The sequence below is a fragment of the Penicillium concentricum genome (assembly GCF_028827145.1).
Source record: "Penicillium concentricum strain IBT 3081 chromosome Unknown utg000002l_segment0_segment0, whole genome shotgun sequence".
NCBI lineage: Eukaryota > Fungi > Ascomycota > Eurotiomycetes > Eurotiales > Aspergillaceae > Penicillium > Penicillium concentricum.
Window position 1 is genome coordinate 9,278,747 of NW_026622755.1, and position 27,175 is coordinate 9,305,921.

Here is a 27,175-nt window from a genome sequence, read left to right on the forward strand (position 1 = left end):
CTGAACGCGCTGGAGGAAGGTCTCTTGGTACTTTCGCCGGCTGTATAGTCTGGTGATTGTCTCGCCGACTATGCGTGCCAGCTTGATGTTGGCCGTCATGTATTCTGAGTCGGAGAGTTCTTCTTCGTGGCGCCAGCGGGGGAGATGGTCGATGGCATGTCGACGTGGATATCTTCATCGAGGATTTGCATCGGGAGACCCATTTTGGAGCCCCACATCCGATCGAAGATGTAGATTGTCCACCATATTTGGATGCGGTGTTGGCGTTCTACTGGGTCGATGAGCTGTGATTCTGGGATATTGTGGTTCAAGCCGATAGTCAAACCCATCCGCATGGCGTTTCCGATCAGGATGTACGCTGAATGACGCCGATTGAGATAGTATGAAAAAAGAGACTTGGGATATGGTAAGTTTCCTGATGTCGAACAATAGTACATGCTGAGCCACATACCAACAATAGCAGAGTTTCCAAATGTGTAACACTGGTTCTCTCCGGCAGCATCTGGACCAATCCCATTGATCGAGCAAAGTATGACGTGCCTGGCACCCTGGAGCCAGAATTGGGCTCGGATCGGATTGAATACGCCTGTCCGAAGGCGAACAGGGCGAAGAACTTACACTTGCTGGCCGTGCAGTCAAAGTCTTGTGTCTGGTAAATCTCTTCCAGCTTATCTAATGTTGACTTGCGCATCATGAGGTGGTACAGATGCCCAATCTGGTGGATTGCTATCCGGACTAACAACCGAGCATGGTGAAGACTCGGCCACTGGATATCGGCTTCATTCGCTGCGGTGATTGTCTCTTCACGCTCGTACTGTGTTCGGGGAATATGTGGCATTGCACTATTCCCTGACAAGAAACGGCGAAACCGTGTTGCGAATGCTGAACATGCTGCCTCGCCGATGTAGATGGGTGGCGAAGAGGGATCATATCGGTGGAACCAGGCTCGATCTCCAATCAATGGATTCTGTATGCCTGTTCCATCAGGGACATCTGCTGTTCTGGAAGGGCGTCTGTTTTACACCTTAGTATGTTGCGGGTCATGTTTGGAAAGTCAAGGGATGCCTACCTCTGCGAGGGGTCGTTGGTCTCGGCAACTTGAGCCGAAGTGATCGACCGCTCCTTGAGCCGCTGATTCTCTGCAAGGATCTGATCTAGATAGCTGATTGGAGAAGACTAGTTTAGCTTCTGGTCTGACATGTGTGATGAACAAGCTTTTGAAAGGCTTGGTCTAATAATATTTTGTGGCTTGGCTTGCATACTTCTCACTAACTTTCACCTGGCGATCTCGAGTAGCATATGCACATTCATCAGCGAGTCCCACCGCGTGGCATTTGCTACACGGCTGATCTCCGGAACACTTGATTTTATGCGAGTGGCATCTTTGACAGCTATTAATGTGCATCAGTGGTCGGTGGCTTCGGCTTGAAGTGTCTGGAATACGCACGCAACAAATTTCCTTCTTTGGGAGTCCCGACCTTCCTGCTCTTGATCTTGTGTAAGAGCACGCCTTTTTCGTGCCATATTGACAAATCCTTTATTTTTCGGGCTTTTCAAATTGCGCAAAAAAGAAACTTGCATGCGGTCGGAGATATGGAAAGTCTTTCCCGAGCATTCGGCAAGTTCGGGGTTTGGCCGAGTTGGAACTGACTAATCGACTTGCTGGGCTACCCTGGAATCTTGAGGTCTGCCCAGGTGAGCATAATATAATGTATACCCAAGTAGGAATAAATGATGTGTCTTGAAATGGTTTAAAATTTCTCCTTTTGGTGTCTCCGTATGGCAAAAGACTATGTTATCAAACTCTATTATTATTCACAATGATTGAGTCATGTCTATCGCGATCTATAAACCAACTCTATCATGCAGGCATTTCATATCGCCTATGATGCAAAAACATAAATGCAAGTGGGAAGAAAAGCGTCATATCGTTGTGATCAAGACTTCGCATCGAGGCTGAACTTCCTTTCAGACCATCGCTGCATATCAATGCCCCATCTTGTGATAGCAAGCACAAGGAAACCACTTAGTATAGCGAAAAATACGCCTGAGTAGGTTGTTAGATATGGTTCAATCATGATATTATTGGGAAACTCACAGATTGTAAATGTCCATCCTACTCCGATAGCACTGATTACTGGCTCAACAGCTGCCGTCGCTGCGGCAGCAAAGATATACTGCACCACATACTTTGCGCTGATGACCTCCGAACGAACATGCGGCATAACCTCTGCAAGATATATTGTTAAATCGGGAATACGTAATGTATTAAACAGACAACACTCACCAGCCGAATAAGTATTCAGCCCGTTGAAAGCACCCAGAAGCCCTACACCTGCAAAGAAAGCGGCGATAATTGGCACAACCATACCGCCCACTTCTTCCTGTAAGGTCCAGCAGTAGATTAAGGTTGCAATTGGGAGGACCCCAAAAAGGGTTGCAAGGCCACTGTTCAGTCGATCCTGAGGTAGGCGCACCCCGTTTCGTTTAAGAATCCATTTCTTCACGGCATGGTCGGACAGCCTGCCGCCAACGACGCTACCAATCAAAAAGCCTATTCCAGGGGAGAGATAGAATAGACCGCTGACGAGTGGAGTCGTCAGGTTGAAACGTGGATTGAAAATTGAGCGGGCTGATGTGAGAAGTGCATATTGGAATGTAGAAAGAAGGCCACATGTGAGGCACTGTTACTTGTTAGTCAGTCACACAATTTTAGTACTGGCAGACAATGCTTACTGCAAGAAAGATGTTGGGATACACGAATTGACGAAAGATGCGCAAGGGATTGAACATGCTTATGACAGTGTAAAGCTTCCAGGGTTTGTCGGAGTCTATGACCCGGTTCTTTTCTTGGATACTTGGCACAAAAAGAAGAGACAAGACGAGGCCGAGTAAAGTCATCGCAAATTGGAGCCAGTAGATAATGCGCCACTGAGAAAACGTGACAATGATGCCGCCGATACAAGGCCCTAATTAAACAGTTAGCCACCTAGATCCAATGACACGCATAGATATAATGGTAAACTTTAACATACCAATTGCAGGCCCACTGACAGATCCAACCATGAAGCAGCCTATAGCTGTTCCACGCACAGTCTATCAATTCCTGTCAGTAACCAGAAGACAATCGAAATCAAGCCAACATACCGGTTCAAAGATATCCGCAAGAATAGTCTGCCCAGCAACCATGAAGAAGGTACCCGTGAAGCCTCCCAAAATACGCATTGCGATAAACATGTGCAAATTGATCGCTGCGGCGGTACCGGCCGAGCATGCACAAAGCACAAGGATAGCTGCATTATAGGCATTGCGACGCCCGAATAAGTGGGTGAGTGGGCCCCAAATAAAAGAGGAGAAGCCCATGGCAATCAGCACACCAGCATTAGTGACATTCAGAATCTCCGATGTAGTAGAAAACTCGGTAGCGATCTCCGGGATTGCGGGCAATAGTGAAGTACTGGAGAATGTGACAGCCAAGGTCATCCAGCTGACGACAAAGAGGATGAGGCATTTGCGCCACGTTGGGATGCCATAGGCATTCGAGGCCTGGGGTTTTAGGGCGAGGTCATCTTCTGATTCCGAGTCGTGAGGAGAATCGACCTGCGGGGTTGGTTTTTGGGACTCGAGATCTGGTCTGGATTCCATGATTGGTCGTTAGATGGAATTAGATGGTATATAGTCGATGTAAAAGATTGATTTATGATTTTCGCATCTCTAAAGCAGTGAAATGATGTGCATAGAAAATAATCCAACAGGATTCAGTGGACATCTTGTATGAAAGGCCCCTCGGCATGTTGAAGCTATTGCCGAAGCCTGGTTTTTTCTCGCGTGGAGCGTTTTTCTCTGATGTGGATCGGATAGGACGGTCGGCGTGGGTGGCCGATTGCTTCATTTTGCTTATGAAGATGTGAGACATGGCAAAATAATCAGGGATAACAGGGATAATCTCAATGATAGTGACCGTGTGAGTTTGATATTAAAGCGCCATTTGTGGATTTAGCTACCTGAAATATCAGGCCTCCATTTTCTTACTGTCCATTTCAGCATCCATTTGACAACACACAAAATTCAAGACGGTCTGTTCAGTGCAATCCCTCACAGTGTGTTCTAGGTGTGGAAGATGTTAGAAATGATTCCCGTGTTTTATATGCATCCTCCATGTCACACACCAAACACCCTACAACCGACCCCAGGGCCAAGCTGACACGTCCCCACGCAAGCTTTCCTCTGCTCGTACAAGATATCGGCAAAAAAGCTTGGCGAAATTAAAGCTTTCAATCTAGCCCGCCAAGGTATCTTGTGTCCCAGGTCTGGGGGAAAAAAAGGAGACGTCGACGCAAGGGATAGCCACAAACTTCAGCTCTAGGGAGAGGTACTTGGTCACTATACAGGATCTGACGACGCAATATAATTCAGCTATGGACCACAAAGAAGTACTGGATGTCAAAGCATCCCCTTCCCCTTTGCCCCCAGTGGAAAAGCACCATACAGCTCAACTTGTCCTGATCCCCCAACCTAGTGCCCACCCCCGGGACCCTCTGGTATGGCGGCAGACCCTCGAGCATCATTATCCCTGAAAATGAACTGATGAGATCGTTCCAGAATTGGCCCCTTACCCGCAAATATGTAATACTGGCCGTGTTATGCCTCGCATCTTTTTCCGGCGCTACTGCGGCTTTATCAGCACAGCTCAATCTAGCTGATCAGGAGAAGCTGTATAACAAGACCAAGCTGGAAGAGTCCTACGCAGTACGTCTACAACTCCATTTAAGCCAAGATTTCGAACTTTGTACGGTTATCAAATTTAGTATCACCCCATCTAATATCCCCCAGAATTCAGCCGCCCTAGCCGGCATGGCCGCGGGCCCATTCTTCTTCGCCCCGATATCTCACATGCTCGGTCGCAGTTCCGTGATATTCTGGTGTGTGCTATTCACGCTAGTATGCCAGATCTGGGGGGCTGTTATGACTGATCCTGGCAACTATATCGCATACGTGATGTCCCGGCTCTTTGCCGGCTTCTTCGGTGCCGTGCCTACAGTGCTTGGCCCTCGCATCGTGACTGATTTGTTCTTCTTGCATCAGCGAGGCCGCGCTTTTACTGCTTTGCATATGGCGTTCTTGTTTGGAACTATTGCCGGTCCTACATTCTCGGGTTTTGTTTCTGCGCACTCGTTTTTCCCTGTTGAGTTTTGGTGGACGGTTGGTCTGCTAGGGTTCACGCTTATCTGTTGTTTCTGTTTCCTTGAGGAAACTGGATTCGACCGTGAATGCATTGAAAGGAACCCGGATATTCCATGTGAAATTTTGGCTAGTAAATTCGCTACTTTCTTCTTCGGGCAGAAGGTTGTCTTGCCGACTACCTGGAAAGAGACGGTATGTACAGGGAAACCCCGAGGCTCTATGCCATACCAGAAGAATCAAGTTCGATCTAACATTAATCGGACAGGCCAAAGTCGGAATCACCCCCTTCCTAATCGGAATGTGTCCTGTAACTATGATCATGGGAATATTCACACTAATCTCCTTTGGATTCTACGTGGGCGTCAACGCACTGACACCGGTATGGCTCCAGAAACCCATTTTAGAAGGTGGCTATGGGTTCTCACTGGAACAAAACGCGGCATTCACATTCTGCCATTGGATTGGCATCATCGTCGTTCAATTCTACGGCCACTATCTGAACGATCGACTGCCACTCGCACTGGCGCGACGGTACAACGGCGGTGTCTGGAAACCCGAGTATCGACTGCATGTCCTGTGGCTTCCTAGTCTTGTGATCAACCCAATTGGGCTGGGCATTTTTGGTGCCGCGTTGCAGTATCATCTGCACTATATGGTACTAGCTCTGGCGGTCTTTGTTGTCACTGTTGGGTCGCTGGCTAGTGTTCCCGTTACGGTGAATTACGTTGTCGAGTGTTTTACGCGGTATCCGGCTGAGGCTGGTATTGTTATCGGTGCCTATCGCATCGTCTATGGATTGACAATTAGTTTCTACATCAATCCTTGGGTTGAGGCTGTTGATGTTGGCTGGGTTTATGGTATGATGGCTTTCTTTGCGGTGTTCTCATTTATGTTTGTTATGCTGCTCATGTGGAAGGGACATGCTATTCGCAAATTTCAGTTTTCGAGCCTTGGATCTAGCGAGGAGGGTAAACAGATAGGTAAATAGCTGATCTACCAAATGGGCTGGAGACTCGCCAACGGGCCATTGTGCTTAAGCTGGTGACGCGATTATTGATTTCCCGTGGCACGTATAATCGACATTTTATATGTACTCCCTATCTGGGACACTGACGGTTCTGAGTCCCCTCTCTATGATCATGACAAAATCGCTAGGAGAAACGCCTTGAATGAATGTCTACAGAAGAGAGAAAAATATATATGGCCGGAAGAGAGGACCTGGGGAGCAAACAGGCAGACCTCAGGGGCAATGCCTCCAACATAATTATCCCAAGTGAGAAGCTGTTACTATAAGCTCAAGTAGGTGCAGATTCAATCTCTCGCTTCTCTTTCCCTCTCATCCCTCTTTCCTCTCACGTTTATTTTCCTCTTATCTCCCCTGTCCACTACATTGCGACAGTACTCCCTCCTCAACAGAATAACTCTTGTCTTCTCGATCTACAACAACATGGAAGCCATCAACGAAGCCTTTGCAAAATGCAAGGCCAAAGGTCGTGCTGCTTTGATCACATACGTGACAGCTGGCTATCCAACCGTTAGCGAAACACCGGAGATCATGATGTCCATGCAGGCCGGGGGTGCTGGTAGGCTTTATTTTACTCGTGTCTCTCTCATGAGACATGTAACCTCATGTATTCAACATCATCTAATTATACCATCTGATCAGATATCATCGAACTTGGGATTCCTTCCACAGACCCTGTGACCGAAAGCCCAACTATCCAGCAGGCCAATGCGAAGGCCCTCGAGAACGGCGTTGAAATTTCACACATCCTACAGATGGTCAAGTCAGCCCGTAAACAAGGTCTAGCTGTCCCAGTACTGCTGGTAGGGTACTACAACCCTGTGCGTGCCTATGCCTACGGAGAACAGAAGCTACTTCGAGATTGCAAGGCTGCTGGTGTGGACGGGTTTATTATTGTTGATGTTCCCCCTGATAATGTGATGTGGTTCCGTGATTTATGCAAGTCCAAAGGGTCTGTGGATCTCATCTTCCGGGCTTACATTTTTACGCGGCTAATTAAGATCCCAGGCTATCCTACATTCCTCTCATTGCCTCTTCCACCCCGAATGCTCACCTGAAGATGCTTTGCAACATCGCCGACTCGTTTGTTTGTATTGCAGCTAGGATGGGAGTTAGCGGAATGCATGAAAAGCCGTACGAGTGTGTGGGAGACCTGCTCCATCGTATGCATGCTTGCACCGAGAACTTAGTCCCGGTAGCTGTCGGGTTCGGTATCAACACCCGAGAAAGCTTTGTCGATATTGCTCGTCCCGCTGAAGGGGTCGTCATCGGCAGCCCAATCATCTCCATACTGGGAAACACGGCTCCTGGAACTGGTGCTCAGAAGGTCAAGGAGTACTGTCTTCAAGTTGCTGGACGCACCGAGCATGAAATTGTCATAACAGAAAGAAAAAATCAATCCACCCAATCCTTATCTTCCACTACTATCTACCTTTCCTATGATGGAGCAGGCGATACACCCAAAAAAACCGACAAGACCACCAGTCTCGGAGACATAAACACCCGCCTGAGAACCTTCGGCGGCCAATATGTCCCAGGATTCCTAATCGAAGGCATCACCGAGCTAGAGAACGGCTTTGAGGCAGCAAACGCAGACCCGACCTTCTGGGCTGAAATCAACTCCTACGCAGCATATGCCAACCGGCCCTCCTCCCTCCACCTAGCCCCACGCCTAACAGAATACGCAGGCGGAGCACGCATCTGGCTGAAACGCGAAGATCTCGACCACACTGGCAGTCACAAGATCAACAACGCCCTGGGTCAAATAATCCTCGCCCGACGACTCGGCAAAACCTCCATAATCGCCGAAACAGGCGCTGGCCAGCATGGTGTCGCAACAGCAACTATATGCGCTCAATTCGGCATTAAATGCACCGTTTTCATGGGCTCCGAGGACTTTGAAAGCCAGCCTTTGGTTGTCCTGCGCATGCGGATCCTCGGTGCAGTGGTTAACCCCGTTGACGCCGCGGGTGGTGGCAAAAAGGGTACCCTTCGGGACGCAGTCAACGAGGCCTTCCGTACCTGGGCGAGGGAGCTGAAGACGACACATTTTGTTATTGGCTCGGCGTTTGGCCCGCATCCGTATCCGACTATCGTGCGCAAGTTTCAGGCTGTCATCGGTGCGGAGACTCGAGTTCAATTCGGCGCGATGAATTCCGGTAGATTGCCTGATGCGATTGTTGCTTGTGTTGGCGGTGGGTCTAACGCCGTCGGTATGTTCTATCCCTTCTTGGAAGATTCATCTGTTGCTCTTGTTGGCGTCGAGGCGGGTGGTGATGGGTCTCTGGCGGAGCAGCACCCTTCTTCGCTGGGTCGTGCGTCTGTCGGTGTATTGCACGGGTTGCGCAATTCTTTGCCTCAGGATGAGGACGAGGAAATTCGCCACACGCATTTTGTCTCTGCTGGGCTTGATTACCCTGGTGTTGGATTTGAGTTGTCGAGTTGGAAAGAGTCTGGCCGGGCTACTTTTATTGCGGCAAATGATACGGAAGCCCTGATGGCCTTTTCATTGCTCTGTCGGCTTGAGGGAATTATGCCTGCACTTGAGAGCTCGCATGCTGTTGCTGGAGCTGTGCGTGTTGCAAAGAAGTTGGGACCTGGACGGGATGTTGTTGTTTGCCTTAGTGGGCGGGGTGATAAGGATGTGCAGACTGTTGCTCACGTTTTGTCTACTCTCAGAGTTGATAATCTCTAAAGGGTTCTTTTGGTTGAGTGGACAGTGTTAATGAATTGTGAAGTCCTTTGACGTTCACGGCCTAGCCCTAACAGTAAATCGGCTCTTGAAAATGGCTACTTTGAGACGCGCAGTTTTGATATCCAAAAAAGAAGACCAACTTCGTGCGAGAACTGCAGAGAGACCATCTCTACCCTGTAACGGCAAATGGCACTGAGCTTCCCCTCTAGTAATGCCTTCATGTATGTCTAGCTCAGGCAGTGACAATATAATTGATGCCAAGTTTCATTAAATCTACTTTCAAAGTGTTCTGATACACAAATCCCGCATTTCTATAAGATTGAGGGAATATGAATAAACTAGAAGTATTTACCTACAGAAATTGGCTTCTCATTTGTCTTGCGTAGCCAAAGTGTATTGACCTTATGATCGGATCTAATTAAGCAACTTTCCAACCTTGCAAGGTTGGAATACGAAACATTAAGTCATCACCCTTTCAGGTTGGACATTATACATTCGAATGTGGATGTTGTCGGAGAGCTCGAGGCTCCGATATTTCTGAAAAAGATAAGGAATCACTGAAGGAACAATGTCGTAAAGAAATAATCGAACTTGCAAGGCATCGAATCATGCGAGTCGTAATATAGGGGCTTGTTTGTGATAGTTATGACAGCCCGTTTGATATGATTGATGCGCCACCAAGCTATGGGCAGATTGACCCAAAAGACAAGGCAAACAAGAGAGACAGGTCTGGCTGATTGTCTGCCAAGGTTTTATGGATATTGTTGTACCTATGATACTTGCTATCGCTGTATTTAGGATGAGTGTACCTTCCTAACAACCCACTGCAGTCATACCTTCCCTACAAGCCATTACTTCTAAAGTGTACAGAGTAATCTCGTAGCGCATTTCGAATCTTCACCTTTCATCATTTCGAAACATACGTAGGCATCAATAACACATCACATCATCACAATGCCTGTCTTATCCTTTTTTTTTAACTGTCTTTTGCAGCTCTCTCTCTCCTCTGCTGGTAAGTTTGGTCTCTTCTCTTTCCAGGTGTCTTTCTAACCCTTTTTTTTAGCTCCAATTTCCCTGCGTCCCCGGGACCAGGAAGAGTCCGTGTCGGCTGAAATTTTCCGGCTCGTGAAGGAGGGGATCGGTATAGCCAAACGAATGGCCATGACCGTTTTGTGGGTAGAGTTCTGCTTCTTTCTCGTTTTTGGGACGCGGTGAAAGGGTAACAGCAAGGCGAAACGCGAAATAGAACAGAAAGATGGGGATGAGCAGAGGCTACGGAAATCAACAATTTTCTTCTCAGTGAGCTGCACAGGGCCATAGCCACGTTCTAGTCTACGAGGATATCTTAATATGTAGTCTTGACTTCTGAAACAGCACTTCTACTTTCGAAAGTCAAATTTATCAGTCTTCAATGTGATCTCACCCATAAAAGGAGTAGCTACAGAGCATGATATTAAGAATAAACATGTAGGCCTTCTTTGCAAGAATAATGACGAGGGGAACCATAATGTGGTCCACAACGACGGAAAAGGTGTGCCAGACAATGTAAAAACGGAGCCATAGCCAGAACAGTGTGTCGATTATCTGGGGCGCATTTTCAAGAACATAGAAAATTACTTACTCTCTGCATTGCTTTTCGACAGCCGCCCCTGCGGACGCTGCTGTCCTCCAGAGCTCTGACCGGGCACGAACTGCACCATAGGTCAGCATGTATTCTGCAGATCCTGCAGATCCTGTACAGTGACAAATTCATATGACAATCTCACCATAACTAACCCAGAAGCATGGGGAAAATATCTGCTACCAAAGCTGATATGGCAGCAGTGCCCTAACCAGTGTCAACATGATGGGTGCTGATGGGGGCCGTTGTGCGGCCCCTTCTCTTTTGGGCCAGTCAAACCAGCTTGCCGGCTCGATTCTTCTCGGTGATAAAGATATGAAAGGGTGAAGGTCAAAAGGCGAAGATGTTAAGAGACAAAACTCTTATGATCGACAGGGTTCGTAGGAAACTTCGGAAGGCACGTGCTCCTGTCATATCTACCAGGTTTCGGTAAGTGCGACTTGACAGGTAGATACTTCCAATGGTACTCCGGATCCTACAGTGATTAGATCACACGGAGTGGACACTTGTGCACCCCTATCCTCTCTTTTCGATGTCTCTAATGGAATATGAATACTGGATAGAGGAACCCTCCGTTGAGTATCATGTTCAATTACCCAACACCTGTAATAAAGCGACGCTCACTCATATCTCATCAATCAATTCTAAATTGATTTGGCTCTATAATCCTCTCCCAGATATTTATCTGTACATACGACCATAGGGTGTGGAAAACAGGGCTTCCCGTCCGCTCAGCCGTACTTAAGCCACACGCCGGTGAGTTAGTAGTTGGGTGGGTGACCACCAGCGAATCCTCACTGTTGTATGTTTTTATTTTTTTTGCCTATGTTTATTATTTGCTGATCGTGGAGGTGGAGGAGGGTAGGTAATATAAGAATAGTCAGATGGCTACTTGTGTCGCCTCGTTGACAATGACGACATATAGCATCAATATTAAGTATGTATATTTAGTACATGCATAACCCCAAGCACCTGAGGTTGTATTGAACAATTAGGGAAGATGTCACATGGAAAACAAAACTTCGGGGTGGAGGTGTAGCTTGGGGAAACCCTCGGACCATACGGAGTAGATTGCCTCGGGTCGTAAGAGCAATCCCGGGGTATTTTCATTATCTCCCTAGTGTTCTATGTGTTCATGGTCTGTTTAAGATTTTCAAAAATAAACAGACAACCTAGTCTTAGAAGATATCACTGAAAGCTGTCATATATGGCATGGAAACCCAAGATATAAGCGTCCGGAAACTATATCAGAGACGTTGCATAGAAGATGTTACTACGACATCTAATATCGTTTCCCTATTTTCGTCGGGGCGAATAAAACATTTAGCCGCAAACCGAGGAACGGCAAGTCGATAAAACATAACCCGCTGGTCCGTCGGTATCTGCTCTATAAGCGTTACGGCAGTGGGTTATCTTGACCCTAGGTCGAAAAGAAACCGGGTAGGGAATTGAAAAAGAACAGCCATAGAGGCAGATGAATTGACCCAAGAGAATTGCAGTTTGCAAGACACAAGTGCAACGCCTAGACTATCATAAACGTATCCCCAAAAAAGCCGACATTTTCAGTCGGAACAATACACAAAACATAAAAACCGACAGGAGAAATGAATCAATGTCGAAAAACCCGGCCACGCTTCCGGGCTTCCGTGCCATCCCAAATTTCGCTCGAAACAAACGGACCAAATATCAATAGGGGGAAAATAACCTTTGACGATAAATGAATAATCAGCTCGGGTTTCGGCTAGAAACCACGAGGAACGCCTTTCGCGCATGTTGAACAACATAACCCAAACAATAGAAAAGAAAGCATGTAGCAAGTAAACAATAGCAAGAACAAAACAAAGACGAGGTCGCGCGCACTGGGTATAGGTGATAATCAATCTTCGTGATCCCGTTTTCAATTCCTGATCTGGACTAATCCATGTAGTGGCCAAATTAGGAGAGGAAATGATTGGATTTGGAGTTCAATTCGCCTGCCTTCGGCACTCGGGAGGATTTTCCGCAGGCTCGAATGTCCCATTTTTTTGAGTCGCCGGCAATCATAGATAGAAAGGAGAGAATGAAAGAGATGGTCGTACAGTACGTAAGACGTAACGGACGAGGGAAGTCGTAAAGAGTAATAATACAATGAAGCGAGGCGTTTTGTGCCACTGCTTCAATGGGCGCCGGCTGAAGAGCTGCAACAGAGAGCTATGATCTCTCTTGGGAACTCTAGCGGCCGAATTGGGACCAGACCGTGCTCAGCCAACCGGCAGGAATACCAATCTCAGAAGGCGCGAGCATGGATAGCTGGCCCCATTCGCACCCATCCAAGAAGGCGAGGACATCGTCTCCGCCGAGACTTGTTGATAACAAGGTTGAGTCTGGGCATTCGGTTGAGGTCAAAGGCGGGGAGGGGGCCAGTTGAGTAACGGATCCCGGTGGAGGAAGGACAGGGATGGTGTGTGAGGTGGCTGCGTTGATGGGAGGGAGGGATTGGGAGTATGGCGGGGGAGGAGCCTGCGGGCGGGCTGGGAGCCAGGAGTTGATGGGGTTCAGGCGGTTGCTTGTTGCCGTCAAGTACTGAGATGGGGACTGTGTAGTTGCGGATAGAGAGGGGAAGCTGGGAGATGAGGTGGTGTAGATGGGGCCGTCTGGGTGATGTTGCTGAAGGGATGGGAGTGAGTAAGGGGATCCAGATGGCATTTGGCGGCTGTTGGGAAGGGGTAGGCTGGGACGGCGATCGCCGTCGTGTCCAGGTAGCGACAGACCCGGGCTGTTGACCGGGACCCAGGACTCGCGACGACCACCGGCACCGTCAAGCATCTGGTCACCAGGATCACCAGTTTCGCTCCTGACGGCGTTGCTTCCAGCATCACTCATATTCCGCTCGTAGAGGGACTCGTTTGCTGCGGGCACTGCAATACTGTCCTCATCCATACCAGGCTCTATTAACTGGTCCTCGATGCTTCCAAAGTCGAGGAAAAGCTTTTCAAGCAACTTGAATTCCTCCAGGCCACCACCAGCACCGCCTTCTCGGAGAGGGCGAATACCATTGAGGGCGTGGTCAGAGGCATCCGACATGCTATCCAGGCGATTCCGAGAAAGCCGGCGGAAATCGCGCTTGACTTTGGAGAAGTAGCTGTGAAGGCGATTAAGGGTACGGAACCAGCCCACCGCCATCTTCAGACGAGGCCGCATCTCTCGCATGATATCCAAGGCCTTGCGTGCCTGTGCGACACCAAGCTGGTGGCTATCATGGCTCGCAGGGGGCGGCTTACTTCCCATCAATCCATCTGGATCCATGTGTGGGAAATGTGTTCCATAGACACCGACAAAAGCGGCATTGTAGATAGCAAATCCGACCAAGGGGTTCTCAACAAGAGCACTGCGGGCTTGGCAGGTCGCCACAAGGTCGATCATCTGCCGCGCTGCCTTGAAGAGCTCACGAGCACTATCCCGCCAGAAACCGTCGGGTGGGCCATTGACCTTGTCGACAGCGAACAACGGCTCATCCAAGGGGCCTGAAGGCTCATTGCAGCGGAGAGGTAGAAATGGAATATAGGCACGGTGAAGGACGATCACCGATAGGAAGTAGACAACATGCATCACAGTGTATGAAGCCAGTGTAGTCTTGTACATGATATGTGTGTCGGTATTTCGCAGGGAATATTGCAGATTGCGAGAAAGACTATCCTGGAACTCGTTCAACTGCTGACGGAGCGAGGCAAAGCGAGATTCAGGATGCCAGGGAGGATATTGCTCTGTGCGTCGACCGCCGGCACACGACCATTTGGCGATGCTTCCCCAGATACGAATGATGCGAATAACCCGGCTGAGAACCGACTCCTCTGCACCTACCTCCCATCGATCAACCTCTTCCTCGCTCGAGTCCTTGCGGCGAGAGATAGGTGACCAAGACTTGCCATCTGGGGTGCCATTGGGCCCTGGAAGCTTTTCTTCGCCAAAGCCTCCTATACTTTGACGGATGCTAGGGATTTGCATGCTTTGGGAACCGAAGCTCTGCGGACGCCGAACGGTCGGTTCATTGAGTCGGGCCGTTCTCACCCGCTCGCCAAAAGCAAAAGCATTGTCGCTCGGAAGCTGAATTCCGAGTTCCTTAACTCGGACCATCCGAGGGCGATACTTTCCACTGCTGAGGCATCGATCCAGGATGAAGCAGGCCCAAAATGTCCGGCGCTTGGTCTCTTGCGCAATGATATCATCAGAGGTCGGCTCCCTGGGCTCTGCACGCCGTGGCAACCCGAAATGATCTGCCTCAGTTTTCAAGCCGGGGGAGAAGCGTGACGGATCGCGCGGTGGGAATTCATTTTCAAGTTCAAAGGGCAGACCCATGGCCTGTGCAAGACGGATAGCCATGCCCACGTAGACCCAAGCACTCTTGCCTCGGCACATTCCCCACTCGTGCAAGGCTAGCATTAATAGCGCCTGTACGCGCGCAAGATCAGGCTGAGCGAGACAAGCGCCATCCAAGCCGGCCAGCCGGCTGCGGAGGGCTGCCGCATAGTATTCCGATGCGGCGAGTGGGTTCGGAGAATGACTAGGTGATGCTGGTGAGTGAGCTGCCGCCAACGGAGGGTGAAAGCGAGCAGTCAAGGCCAGTACACCCAGGGGAATAAGGGACGAAGACGGGTCGACCTTATACACGGGATTCCGGGGATCTTGTCCATCGAGTGTCGCGGGAGGAGAGGAAAGCTGTCGTATCTGGCTGAGGAAGGTCGCAGGATGTAGGAAGGGTAGAAGGGTCGCGAAATGTGATTGAAAAAGATCGAAGACGGCCTCCCAAACCTTTGTTGTAAGTATCGAGGAATCCAGCGCATCCATACCGAGCTTGGAACCAGCCGAGGAGCCAGAGATGCCTACCACCTTGCGCGAGCGATGTCGTTTCGGACCATCCCAGTCACCATTTCGATCCTCGCCTTCTGCCAGTGTGGCTAAATCTCGTTTGGCGCCGCTCACTCCGATTGCTGGGGTTGGGTAGACACATTCGCGCCCGGACGACTCACACGCGCGACAGGTTGTATCGATGCCGGCATTGACGCACTTGATCTTACTGCGCCGGCATCGAGCGCAAGCGATGCTGGACCGCATGGTGTATTAGACAGATCCGAAGCGGATAGGTAACGGCTCGGTTTGTATCAAATCGCGATTCTCCCATTTACTATCCGTATCAGAGTTGTTTTTGGGGTATGGATTAAAGCGACGGCTTCTGATGGTTCAGTTAGCATTGCAGATGCCGGAGGACAAGCCAACTTACTTAGGTGAAGAAGGGAAAGGGCTAAACGGAATTGGCGGAGTGTGGGGGAAACTCAAAGAGTCGGGGCACCGGACCGGGAGAAATACAAGTCGGAAGGGAACGGGGAAATGTCTCGACCGGGGAAGAAAAAAAGAAAAGAAATTAAATCTAAAAAAGCCGAGAAAAAATCAAGAGCCGCTGCAAATTGCGGAGGGCCCAAAAATATGCAAGGACGCGCTTTTTCCTGGAGGTGGAGCATCCCCAGTTTCCGGGCTGCCGAGTTACGTAGTTCCTATTACTCGTAGCATATTATAAAATGTATTTTATATTTTAAAACTATATAACTATATAACATATATACTACATAAAACATATAACATATAATATATAACATATAACATATTTGCCTTTAATACCTTCTCGGCACGGGAAATACCCTGGCTGGCCTAAAGAGGGAATATCCCCAACTTTTCTGTGATCTCATGATCGTCATCTCGCATCTCTACCCGACTCGGGCTCAGCTTACGGTCCGAAAAAAAAAAAAAGAAGGGGAAAAAAAAAAGAATACAATTTGGTCTGTCAAGTAGGACATTGTCTTTTCTACCAGGCCAAATTCATATCCAAACCACCCGGACTCGCTGGAATAACAATACCCGTCCACTCGCCGGCCGATTGTCCTCCGGCCATTCTCCGGCATTTTTCTTCCAGATGGGGCCCGTGAGGATAAATCATAACAGCCCCCAAATCTGGGGGATCGGTAGATTTTGGGGAACATCAGACATGCAATGTTGTACATCCTGGTTCCATGGCCTAGACCTCTCTGTACCTAGGGTACTCCGTACTCCGTACGGAGTACAAAGGTACCTTTCAACTCTACCTAGGCAATTGAACTAGGTCTACCCCCGTGGCAGCTGATGTCCGATCGGCATTTGTCTGGGCGGGAAATCCATACACCGTCTCTTCCCGCGTCGGGAACGCCAGAATAGGAAAGCGGGAAGTAAAGAGTGTACCCTGATGGGGGTATTCTCGGAGAGTACAGCGAGTATCCAGAATCAGTAGAAAAAAGAACCGAGAACCGAATGGTGACTCCACAAGATGCCAAAAAAACCAGTGGACCGGATCATAAGCCTTCTTTTTTTTTTTTTTTTTTTTTCTTTCCACATGGTTGTTTTTTTCTCTCAAGAGGGGTATCTCGGGCCATTTGGATCCCTCGGGTATAGCCTCGTCCCCAGAACATGGGTAAACCTGCTATCGACGTAGCCTATAGGAGGATCAATCTGGGGGAGAAGGGGATATAGCATCCAATCAACGATTTCCAAGACCAACCCTGGTCGGGGCTCCCCGCAAAGAAGCGAGATCCTAGATCCTCACGGAAGTTACATTGAGAGTTACCCTTTGATTGGCGTCGGCTGTGACCTTCACCTCTCACCTCCCGTATTTGACGCGGTCTCCGTGTGACGTTCCTACAATGTGGCCTGTTTTTTTCCCCCATTGACCCCCTTGCCACCCGTCACAAGAATCGGGGAAGGGATCAGGTCTCTGCCGAAGGGTCGAACGAATTGCCACGTCGGAAGAACACGCATATTTCATGGGATAGTCAATTGGGCTGGGTTGACCGTCCTGCTGCCATCCTTATACTTCATAAGTGCAAACAGTCCGAGGCCGACTGCAGTTGTTTCATCCCTTACGGAGTTCATAGTGTAGTTCCGAGGTTATACACATGTTCAAGAATGTCACACATCGGAAAGATCATACACCGAGTTTTCCCCCCGGTCACATTTCGGCTTCGTCCGATTCAGCGATTGGACCACAACCTCCGAGGCGCCAGCGATTGGACCCCGGACCCCGCATTTACTTTATATTAGGTAAGTCGAACTTTTTTCATCCTTTCAAGATGGTATAATATACCATAATAGAGTGCTGCAACATAGAGTATAGAGTAGCATTTATATAAGTAACGTTAAACTCATGGCAATGGTCATGTGCCTATAAATTCTCCGACTTTTATAAAAGGGGGAAGCTTAAAAAGGAAATTTCCATACAATTTTCATGACATAAGGAACTTTGTACTTTTCACATTCTCCACCTAATATCTCAGGTGACAAGGTTAATTAAGGAAACTCTCTTGGTCATCTTTTTCCCCCGTTTTCACCCTGATATTATCCGATTGCCGTTTGGAAATACTGATAAATAAGCCTCTAGTCTAAATTGTCAAAACGTTCGGGACCAAATTTCTTTTTTCCGTTGCCTGTCCCTTCTCGGCACGGAGTAGTTGCCGACCTTATATAACGTATCGGCACGTGGTTAGTACTAATTATTTCATATCATGATCTTTTACTCCAACTCTAGTACCAAATGTCTGAAAATTTTACAGGCTAAACGTTAAAAAGTAAAACCATGGGAAGGTGCATCCCGAACTTCCACTACGGAGTACTCCGTACCCCATAGTAAACGTGAAATTCGAAAGAACAGGCCAAGAACAATGCCTCCCCACATCGGCTCGGTTAGAACATCGGTGGGATACCGAGTCTCCCGAGTCCGGATTGGGACATCGAGCCTACCGTGCATGATTGTTTATTCCGGTAATTCTCCGATGGCTAAAGTGTGCCTCGGGGGCCTTAATATACTGTGATATTAGCATAATTGCACTCTGCTGATTTGTGCGCGTCTGCTGACTTGAATTCGGGGGCTCAATCCCGAGCCCTATCCCCACTCCCCGGGGGTACCGGGTTATCTCTACTTTTTAGCCTAATCTATCAGGCCGGTTAAGTGAAAAGCTCTGGTCTCGGTTTTATTGTTTTTGATATGGAGTATTATATCAGTCGTTTGGTAGAGAAAGAAATCAAAAAATGTGTTGGACATGAAAAGAAAAGCTCCGCCAAAGTGGGTATATTATGAGCGATCATAATAGAATCCAAAATCGAAGCCAATGAACATGATACAAAGAAGAGAAGTAATAACTAAAAGATGTCCGCCGGATTGGGATAGTAGATTAGAAGATCGATATCGTATCGTCAACGAGAACCCGGCCCGATGACTACAATGAGTGTGAGGGTTTAAACGAAGAACCTAGAGACGCAATCAGTAACGGACACTTGTCGACCATCTATAAAAACCACATACCAAGCCGCAAGAGCGATAATGAGGTACATCATCATCAACAAGACACCCTCGAGCCAGTGAGACTTGCCATCACCAATGAGGTAGTTGACCTATGAGACAACAGTCAGTACAATGATATCGCTTTCTCGCCATGAACCGAATCCACTTACCAAAAGAACAGACATGAATAGTACGATCACCTGGAATCCATCGAAGTTGAGAGTCTGTCGCAGTCAGTACCAGCTCCCATTTCAAATAAATCTTCCACATAGGGCTCATACCATATCCTCATCACCAATAATCCACCCAAGAACAACAATCAGCGGCAGCACAAGCAGTGCAATCTGCATGCTGGATCCGACTGCGACACCAATAGCAAGATCCATCTTATCCTTGCATGCGACTGTCACCGCGGTAGCGTGCTCAGCCGCATTACCAACGATAGGCAGAAGGATCAGCCCGACGAATGTCTCGCCAATGTTACCGGTAGCCGTCAAGGCGTCGATAGATTCAACCTGCATAGATAAATGAGCTTAGCACAATCACACAAAAGGAAAAAAAAAGCAACTTCCGGAACTGATCTAGAAGAAAGGTGAATATGCATACCATGAACTCAGCGCACGTAGCAACAAACGCAGTCGAGATAATCAGCGTGAGGATGGCAGACACAATAGACAACTGCGGCTCCTCGGTGTCATCATGATCATCCATTTGCATGTGGTCTGCGTTCTGCCCAACCAACGGCACGGCAGTCATTTTGCCAATCTGGGCAATACCCCGACTGGCGTCGCCTTCGCCGACCTTTGCGTGTCGCCGTTCGACCTTCTCGCTGGGTCGGTTGTACATATCGGCGTGCGACTTCAGCTGGAAGAAGAGGTAGCAGCCGTACACGATTAGAAGGAGGACACTCGTGCCTGTGGTGCAGTGTGAGTAAGATAGATCAAGCGATAGACACAGGCAGGCTGGAAAGTGTTAACAAGTGACATACCTCGGGATAGAGCGGCAGTGCTGTCTCCGTTTTCAACTATAATCAATATTCTTGTTAGCTCTCGTGTTGACTTGGTCCTGGGATGCATGACTGACGATTAGACCACCTGTGATAGGCAGTGGGGATGATCAAACTGCTAACAGCTAATGCGAGCATACTCGCGGCTGTCTGGGCAACAGTCACGTTGAAATTTTGCTCTACGCGGGGGATACCACCGAGGAAAAAGCACATGCCCATCACCAGGAGCAGGTTAGATAAAATACTCCCGATGAGTGATGTCTGCACGATGGGGGTTTTGCCTTGGACCAGCGCAATGATTGCAACGATCAGCTCGACGGCGTTACTATATGGGTTAGAAATGGTGCTACGAAAGGAGACAACGGGTAATATAAAGCATACCCGAACGAGGCATTAAGCAGACCGCCGATTGTTTCGCCCGTGCTGAAAGAAATGTAAGTATAGCAGAAATGGACCTGGAAACATTAAAGCATACCGAAGGGCAATCTCTTCAGTTGCGAAACTGAGCATAGCAGCAAGGGGACTAGTAGATGTCCGTTAGTCATAATATCCTCAAAGATAACCAGTATAAATCGCTCACATGATAGCAATGAAGTTCACCACGAAGACCGCAATCGGATTGGCGCCAACGGCATAAAGCGCAACTGCACACAGACATATAATTAGCACACTCATTTCCATAATCAACAGCCAGCAGGAAGAGCGAGACATACTTCCAACAGGTGCAGCAACCAAAAGAACATTGATCCACGAATTCAAGATAGTAGCCCTTAACTGCGAGACAAAAGTGAATTTCTGATGCGGCTTCTTATCCTCCCACTCATCGCCATCATGGCGATGCTTAAACTTGCCCAAGATGCCACCCTTACGCTGACGCGTTTGCGCCGATCCAACAGTCTCAGTATCAACGCCGCGCACTGATGAAACATTGATCGGATCCTGGCTAGCCATGGACGGTTCAGGCGGAGACTTGTGTGTTTCATGGTCGCTGCCAACGAACTCTGCCGGGAACGTGTTCGAGTACTCCGGAGCGCTAATACCGGCGTTCATTTCCTCTCGGCGATGCTGGTCTGCTGGGAGGTCGCCTAGGGTCTGGGAATGGGCTAATCCATTCTCGAGCTGCATAGAGTTCGATCGGTTGTGTGTTTTTTGGCCGAACATTTGGTATGGGTTCCAGGAGCGTTCTCCGCTGCTGCGTCGTGCTAGACGGTTGGCTGCGCTGCGGGTTGAAACTAGTTGTGTTCTTAGTATGGCTGGCCAGTTGAGAGATTGATATCTATAGACGTTGGACTTACACATGATGGTGGATTTTTGGGGGCCTTTATAGAGAGATGGATGCGTAAGTATAGTCTTGCGAGATATATTTCAAGGGGAAAGAGACAAAGCAACGACGGTTGGGAGTAAAGAGGACAGCAGTGAGGTTCATTCAATATGGCCCAATAGATAGACGCCACACCGTGGCTTGGGCCTGCGACGCTTGCGACTGATGTCTATAAAAAGGGCTGAGGGAACACGTACTTGCTAACAGTTTCGAGATGCGGGTAGCTCAGTAGGTTGACAGGCTGAAGCGATTACGGCAGTCTAAGCGCTGTATGGGGGTGAGTCTCAAGATACAGCCACAGCAGGATGATGAATGAGCGGATCCGTGACGTTCAAAGGGGACCAAGATAATGGCGCACGCGCACAGGGGAACGGTGAGAATCGCGCCAAAGCAAGGGGTAAACAGGAAATCAACAAAGACCAAACGAATGACAATTATGAAACGAGTACGGTCAGAAAGAGAGCAAAAGGAGGGACTGGGAAATGAAGGGATAAAATTCGTCTGCTAACAATTTTCCAGGATTTCTCTAACAGACTTCGAGAAGAGTTGAGAAAACACAGCCACACTCGTCCGGGGCGATCTTGATGGTGCGGTGCGTAGAGTGGAGTAAATATGAGCCTAGCGTCTACGGAGTAGAAAAGGCATCGGATCGCGAGATTGGTATGAAGTAATTGAGAAACCCGGTCATGATAAGTATTTGTTCCAAGCCCAATTATATAAATGCCCAAACTGCGTCAGACAAGTTGATGCGTTGGATCCAGCAGCGCCACTCAAAATCTTGGAACCGAAAGCTTCGCCGGTGGAAGCTTTGCTGTTTTGTGCTTGGGTTGCTTGGCACAGCCTTGGAAACTTGCTTTGAGATCAATCTTGAAAATAGCATCGTCACACCGCATCTGAATTTGCTCGGGCATTCCTGCAGATGTTAACAATGTATCATGGCACAAAGGCTAAGATCACAATAATGGGTCTTCCGCTCATTATTGGGAGCAAATTTCCAACACAAATTGTGTAGGGGGTTTTGACCCGCTCTTGGCATTGTTGGTCAATCAAGTCTCGAGTACACTCCGTATTGATTTCCACAGTACTCCTGAGCGCCACAACCCCTTTTCTTTTATGTCATCGTGTTGCTTTCCGAAGTCAAACGCATGATGAAACGGTCACGTGTTGGTTTTCAATGTTGTTGGTTGGTACCTGTGTGAGCACTGCCCAGGCAGCTCCCGTAGTCGCCTAAGCAAGCGCCCTCGGGCCCCGGGGGAACCTTGGTAAGATAGGGCACGCCCCCCCCCCCCCCCCCCAAAAGGGAACATGGACCTGATTCCTATCATTAGGCATGACAGTGTCTATATTGACAATGCTATACAACAGTGTAGGCAGGCTCTTTGTAACGAGGCGGTGACCAACCAGTCCTCAAGCAGGTACTGCGGATGTCGGTGGCTTGGGCTTGCTGTTTGATAAAAGTAAATCGAATGGTTATCGTCATTCCGAGAAAATATATATCCATGAGACACTCAGCTCAGCCAGCTGAGTTGCTGACATAGTTGTTGTCACATTTCCAGTTCTGTTGCGTTGGTTGGTGTCTGTGCTGTAAGGCCGGCGGTCGGTTGCTGAAGTGAAGTGAGGCAGAGTCAGGCATAACAAAAGGAAAGTCAGAAGACTCGAATCAAAAGCAAATGTCATCTTCACAGGAAGGGAAAAAAATTCAGCCCTATGGATTTCTGGGGCATCTTATGGGCCTTAAAATAGCTGCTGCCTACCAGTTTCACGCTAGCCCCTTTGAGCCAGGGCTTTCAGTTCCCAGGGATTTTTCTATCTGGCAACACCTAATTTTTCTGCTTCATATTATTTACACTCTCTGTCTTTATAAAAAAAAAAAGAGGGATAGATCTCGCAAGGTTGGTCAAATTCCCATTTGGACGACAAACGGCCATATCATTCCTGTACAGCGTCCAAATCTTTGGCTGATGACGAGGTGAAAAGGGTTTCAGGGGGTTGAGCATTGCAGGAAAATTCTCGTGGGTGATTGCCAAATGGTTGAAAATTGCTCCCAGGCTTGTATGATCTTGCAAATCCTAAAGGTCTCATACCTACCTAGTCAGATTTTGGCATCGATTATCCTATGGCTCTTGTTCCTTGTGTGATAGTGTACAATATGCTCAATGCCTATCCACTGTGTCTGACAGTTTGGATGCGAGTATTACACACGTATTGCCAAGGAATAGTGGCTTGCTCTACTTCCGGCTCTAACGACAAGTCAAATAAACGTATCCTGAACTTTGGGAATGATGTCTGTTTCGCTGTGGTAAGTCGGTCTTTTGCGAGGGCGGCGCATCGTCAGTGTCCAGAACAGAGAAACCCTGCTATACATATTTAACTGACAAGTCTATCATGTACCCCGGTACAGACATTAACGGGGGAACACGCTTTGTGAGTCCGTAGAACAAAAATAAACATGTCTCACAGCAAGCCAATCTGTGAGAGTTTTGTCTCAGCCCCGTCCATAATATGGCTCATACGTTGTACTGATACATAATAAAACACAGAATCCACCACGACTCCATCCCAAGCGGGTTATTAGGCCGCCACAAAAGCTTGGTAAAGCAACACCATGAAGCCCCGAACATGAGGGGATTGGCTTCATCGTAGTACAAATATGTATATTGTATGTTCAGGCCCGCTTTTGGCGTGATATTTGATATTCAGGGGTGCAGCTAACCCCCTGAGCTGCACTGCCTGGCCTCGAATGGTATGTGTTGGGCTGCACAAAGTATGTTGTAGACTGCGCTTTTTTTAGAAAAAGAATTGGCATAATTATTTCCATGGAAAAGAGGGATGTGGTAACCTAATGGAAGGAAATATTAGTGCCTGCTGTGCCGCCTGATCGCCCGTGCAAATTTAAGGATTTTCTAAATGTCGATGGATTTTTCCTCATCAGTAGACGGTTACAATAATATACTGACAAGTATAGCATTCCAACCTTGGAAGAATATGTATCATAAATGCGATCCGTGGATTGGGCCGAAATTCCCCAGGAGTCCACGAGTACCCGTCTATGTTGTACACAAGTATTCTCTGTGGGCTACAATGAGGCCCATGATTTGGGACGGGATTTACACTGTATCATGTCTTATATTTCCGTCTTAAGTATCACGATATACAAGCCTTGGCCAAGGATGCCCAGAATTTTCACCCCGACGTCATCGCATCGATCGCCCTTGGCAACGAACAAGCTTTCTGAATTTGCTTGAACAGAATCATGTCTTGTCTATCATAGAATATTGTAGGCTATACGTTGTACTACATCGTACTACTTAGCTGTGTCTGAAGTTACTCCGTACAAGATACTTTCCAATAGATTAATACCAGAAAATGACGAATGAGACTCCACATCACCCTCCAGTCAGGGTCCCCCAGGGTCTTTTCGAGCATCAGCCGTCGGGCTTACTAGCGTATACACTTGTTTCAGGGGCAGTGACAAATAAGACTCAACGGGAAAGGCTTAAAGGAAGGGCACAGTGGAGAGGTGGAGTGTAAGGGCCAATGACGTGGGATATCAACTTCTTCCGTTGCATCCATCACATGGATTGCCAATCACATCTTTCAATTTGATACGAAAAAAAAACAAATATAAACAATAAATACAAAATAAACCAATGTACTCTTTGTATGTAATCCATTGATATGCAGTATACCCACATGAATGCGCGTACACCCCTTGGGTCCTCTTTCCCCTTCTCCCTTTTCTTCCTTCCTAGTTTTCCATTCTTTCTCTTATTTACACTCGCTTTGATTCCGGTCGTTAGACATTCTTTGGGATTTCAACTTGCACAATGAAAGCCTCTATCATTGCTGGTCTCTCCCTTTTGGGAGCGGCCGTGGCTGCCGACATCCCCTCTATTGAGATCAAGGGCAAGAAGTTCTTCTACTCCAACAACGGCACCGAGTTCTTCATCCGTGGTGTCGCGTACCAGCCCAACTACACGGGTCGCAATGGTGCTTCCGGCAAGGACTCATATACCGACCCGCTGGCCATCGACAGCTGCAAGCGTGATATTCCGTACTTGACCCAACTGCGCACCAATGTCGTCCGTACATACGCCGTCGACCCCAGCAAGGATCACGACGAGTGTATGAACGCCCTCGCCGATGCCGGTATCTACCTGATCACCGATCTGTCCTCGCCTAGCGAATCTATTGTGTCCGACGACCCTACCTGGAACTCGGATCTCTTCACTCGCTATTCCCAGGTCGTCGATGCCTTCGCCAAGTACCCCAACGTTATCGGCTTCTTCGCCGGAAACGAGGTCGCCAACAAGGTCAACAACACCAACTCCATGGCCTACGTCAAGGCCGCCGTCCGCGATATGAAGTCCTACATCAAGCAAAAGAACTATCGCACCTCCCTCGCCGTCGGCTACGCCACTGACGACGATGCCACCGTCCGCGAAGCCGTCTCCAACTACCTGATCTGCGATGAAGCCGCCGACTCCATCGACTTCTTCGGCTACAACATCTACGAGTGGTGCGGTGACTCTACCTTCCAGAAGTCCGGCTACTCCGAGCGCACTAAGGAATTCGCCGACTACCCCGTGCCCGCCTTCTTCTCTGAGTACGGCTGCAACGAAGTCCGCCCCCGCAAGTTCACCGATGTTCCCGTCCTGTACAGCGACAAGATGACCGACGTCTGGTCCGGCGGAATCGTCTACATGTACTACGAAGAAGCCAACAAGTACGGTCTCGTCTCCGTCGACGGCGACGAGGTCAAAACCCTTCCCGACTTCACCAACCTCTCCAAGCAAATGGCCTCTGCAACCCCGACCGGCGTGAAATCAGACAAATACTCCGTCTCCACCACAGTCGGTCGCAGCTGCCCCACCATCGGCTCAGACTGGAACGCCGCGAGCAAGCTTCCCCCTTCGCCCAACGCAGACCTCTGCGAGTGCATGTACAACTCCCTCGAGTGTGCCCCTAACTCCGATATCACCGACAAGCAGGTCGGATCCACTTTCGGCTATCTCGGCGGCGAGAAGGGCGTCATGAACGGAGTGGAGTCGAACGCCACTTCTGGAACCTATGGCGCTTACTCCATGTGCTCCGCTAAACAGCGTCTGGCCTGGGCCATGAACGCTTACTACAAGAAGAACAAGGGTACCGCTGGTGAGAAGGCCTGTGACTTCAATGGTGTCGCTAAGACCAAGAAGTCTACCTCTGCCTCTGGCTCCTGCGCTACTCAGATGAGTGCTGCTGGCTCTGCTGGTACTGGTGCTGTCGATGGTGGTCTTGCTGCTAGCACTGGTGCTGGTGCTTCTGGCTCTGCTAGTGGTGGTGGTGCTACCTCGTCTGGTATTGCTGCTGGTACTGTTCCCCAGGCTGTGCACATTGGTGCCTGGCAGACGGGTGCCTATGCAGTCGCTGCTGTTGCCTCTGGTGTCTTCATGATCATGCTGTAAACTTGTTTGCGCTGATGATTGAGACTGTTTTATTGGCTGTTTTGTATAGCCCCCAGTGAGATGGGTGTGGCTTTTTTGTAACATCGTTCCTACATACTTCTTCTAAACTAGCGGGTGTTTTATTATCCCGGATTCCAAATATATTGATGTCATAAACAAATCCCAGCTTGTATTCCGTATGTAGGTAGTTCTAGGTCTCTTCCAATAACGATAACTGCCGACTTGTTGATTGGCTATGGATCTCATGTTGTCATTGAGCCACCTACCTAGCCATCTTGATAGCTTATGGAACACTATTAGCTTGAAAATATTCTCCAATGTGCCTTCGTCGTCATTTTCCCTTTTACGTACTCACCTTTTTTTCCAATGTAAAACTGAGCACGCTTATAGAGAAGGTGAATGGTTGAGAAGGTGACCCCCGAGCAAGTTATCTACCCCACTTATGTTGTAGGCCTGGAAAGTTGCTCCCGGGATTTTTATATCGGTAATAATTAAGATTCGCATTGGTCTACCCTAACAGACCATATATCCCCCGCCCA

At 48.5% G+C, this 27,175-nt stretch overlaps 7 protein-coding genes across 7 annotated transcripts; 4 read left to right on the forward strand and 3 right to left on the reverse strand.

The window, feature by feature from the left end:
* Window positions 1-95: 95 nt before the first annotated feature.
* On the reverse strand, window positions 96-3,645 carry N7517_007240 (putative MFS transporter; the record flags this gene model as incomplete). The annotated part of the gene is made up of 9 exons (XM_056724970.1): window positions 96-395; window positions 452-1,013; window positions 1,070-1,162; window positions 1,280-1,391; window positions 2,099-2,230; window positions 2,288-2,684; window positions 2,737-2,969; window positions 3,036-3,096; window positions 3,148-3,645. 9 exons carry the CDS (start codon window positions 3,643-3,645, stop codon window positions 96-98), a joined length of 2,388 nt encoding a protein of 795 aa, XP_056581220.1.
* A 773-nt stretch (window positions 3,646-4,418) lies between these two features.
* On the forward strand, window positions 4,419-6,172 carry N7517_007241 (uncharacterized protein; the record flags this gene model as incomplete). Its single annotated transcript, XM_056724971.1, has 4 exons — window positions 4,419-4,541; window positions 4,603-4,749; window positions 4,834-5,376; window positions 5,450-6,172. 4 exons carry the CDS (start codon window positions 4,419-4,421, stop codon window positions 6,170-6,172), a joined length of 1,536 nt encoding a protein of 511 aa, XP_056581221.1.
* A 459-nt stretch (window positions 6,173-6,631) lies between these two features.
* On the forward strand, window positions 6,632-8,903 carry N7517_007242 (tryptophan synthase; the record flags this gene model as incomplete). The annotated part of the gene is made up of 3 exons (XM_056724972.1): window positions 6,632-6,767; window positions 6,851-7,160; window positions 7,217-8,903. The coding sequence occupies 3 exons, from the start codon at window positions 6,632-6,634 to the stop codon at window positions 8,901-8,903; spliced, it is 2,133 nt and encodes a 710-aa protein (XP_056581222.1).
* Window positions 8,904-9,857: 954 nt separating this feature from the next.
* Window positions 9,858-10,118, forward strand: N7517_007243 (uncharacterized protein; the record flags this gene model as incomplete). Its single annotated transcript, XM_056724973.1, has 2 exons — window positions 9,858-9,915; window positions 9,967-10,118. 2 exons carry the CDS (start codon window positions 9,858-9,860, stop codon window positions 10,116-10,118), a joined length of 210 nt encoding a protein of 69 aa, XP_056581223.1.
* Window positions 10,119-12,735: 2,617 nt separating this feature from the next.
* On the reverse strand, window positions 12,736-15,615 carry N7517_007244 (putative C6 transcription factor; the record flags this gene model as incomplete). The annotated part of the gene is made up of 1 exon (XM_056724974.1): window positions 12,736-15,615. The coding sequence occupies one exon, from the start codon at window positions 15,613-15,615 to the stop codon at window positions 12,736-12,738; it is 2,880 nt and encodes a 959-aa protein (XP_056581224.1).
* Window positions 15,616-18,816: 3,201 nt separating this feature from the next.
* N7517_007245 (hydrogen/calcium exchanger domain-containing protein) lies at window positions 18,817-21,167 on the reverse strand (the record flags this gene model as incomplete). The annotated part of the gene is made up of 12 exons (XM_056724975.1): window positions 18,817-18,829; window positions 18,884-18,972; window positions 19,033-19,086; window positions 19,144-19,377; window positions 19,469-19,776; window positions 19,851-19,886; window positions 20,009-20,193; window positions 20,250-20,291; window positions 20,344-20,391; window positions 20,449-20,512; window positions 20,582-21,100; window positions 21,164-21,167. The coding sequence occupies 12 exons, from the start codon at window positions 21,165-21,167 to the stop codon at window positions 18,817-18,819; spliced, it is 1,596 nt and encodes a 531-aa protein (XP_056581225.1).
* A 3,849-nt stretch (window positions 21,168-25,016) lies between these two features.
* N7517_007246 (glycoside hydrolase family 72 protein) lies at window positions 25,017-26,636 on the forward strand (the record flags this gene model as incomplete). Its single annotated transcript, XM_056724976.1, has 1 exon — window positions 25,017-26,636. One exon carries the CDS (start codon window positions 25,017-25,019, stop codon window positions 26,634-26,636), a length of 1,620 nt encoding a protein of 539 aa, XP_056581226.1.
* Window positions 26,637-27,175: the final 539 nt, after the last annotated feature.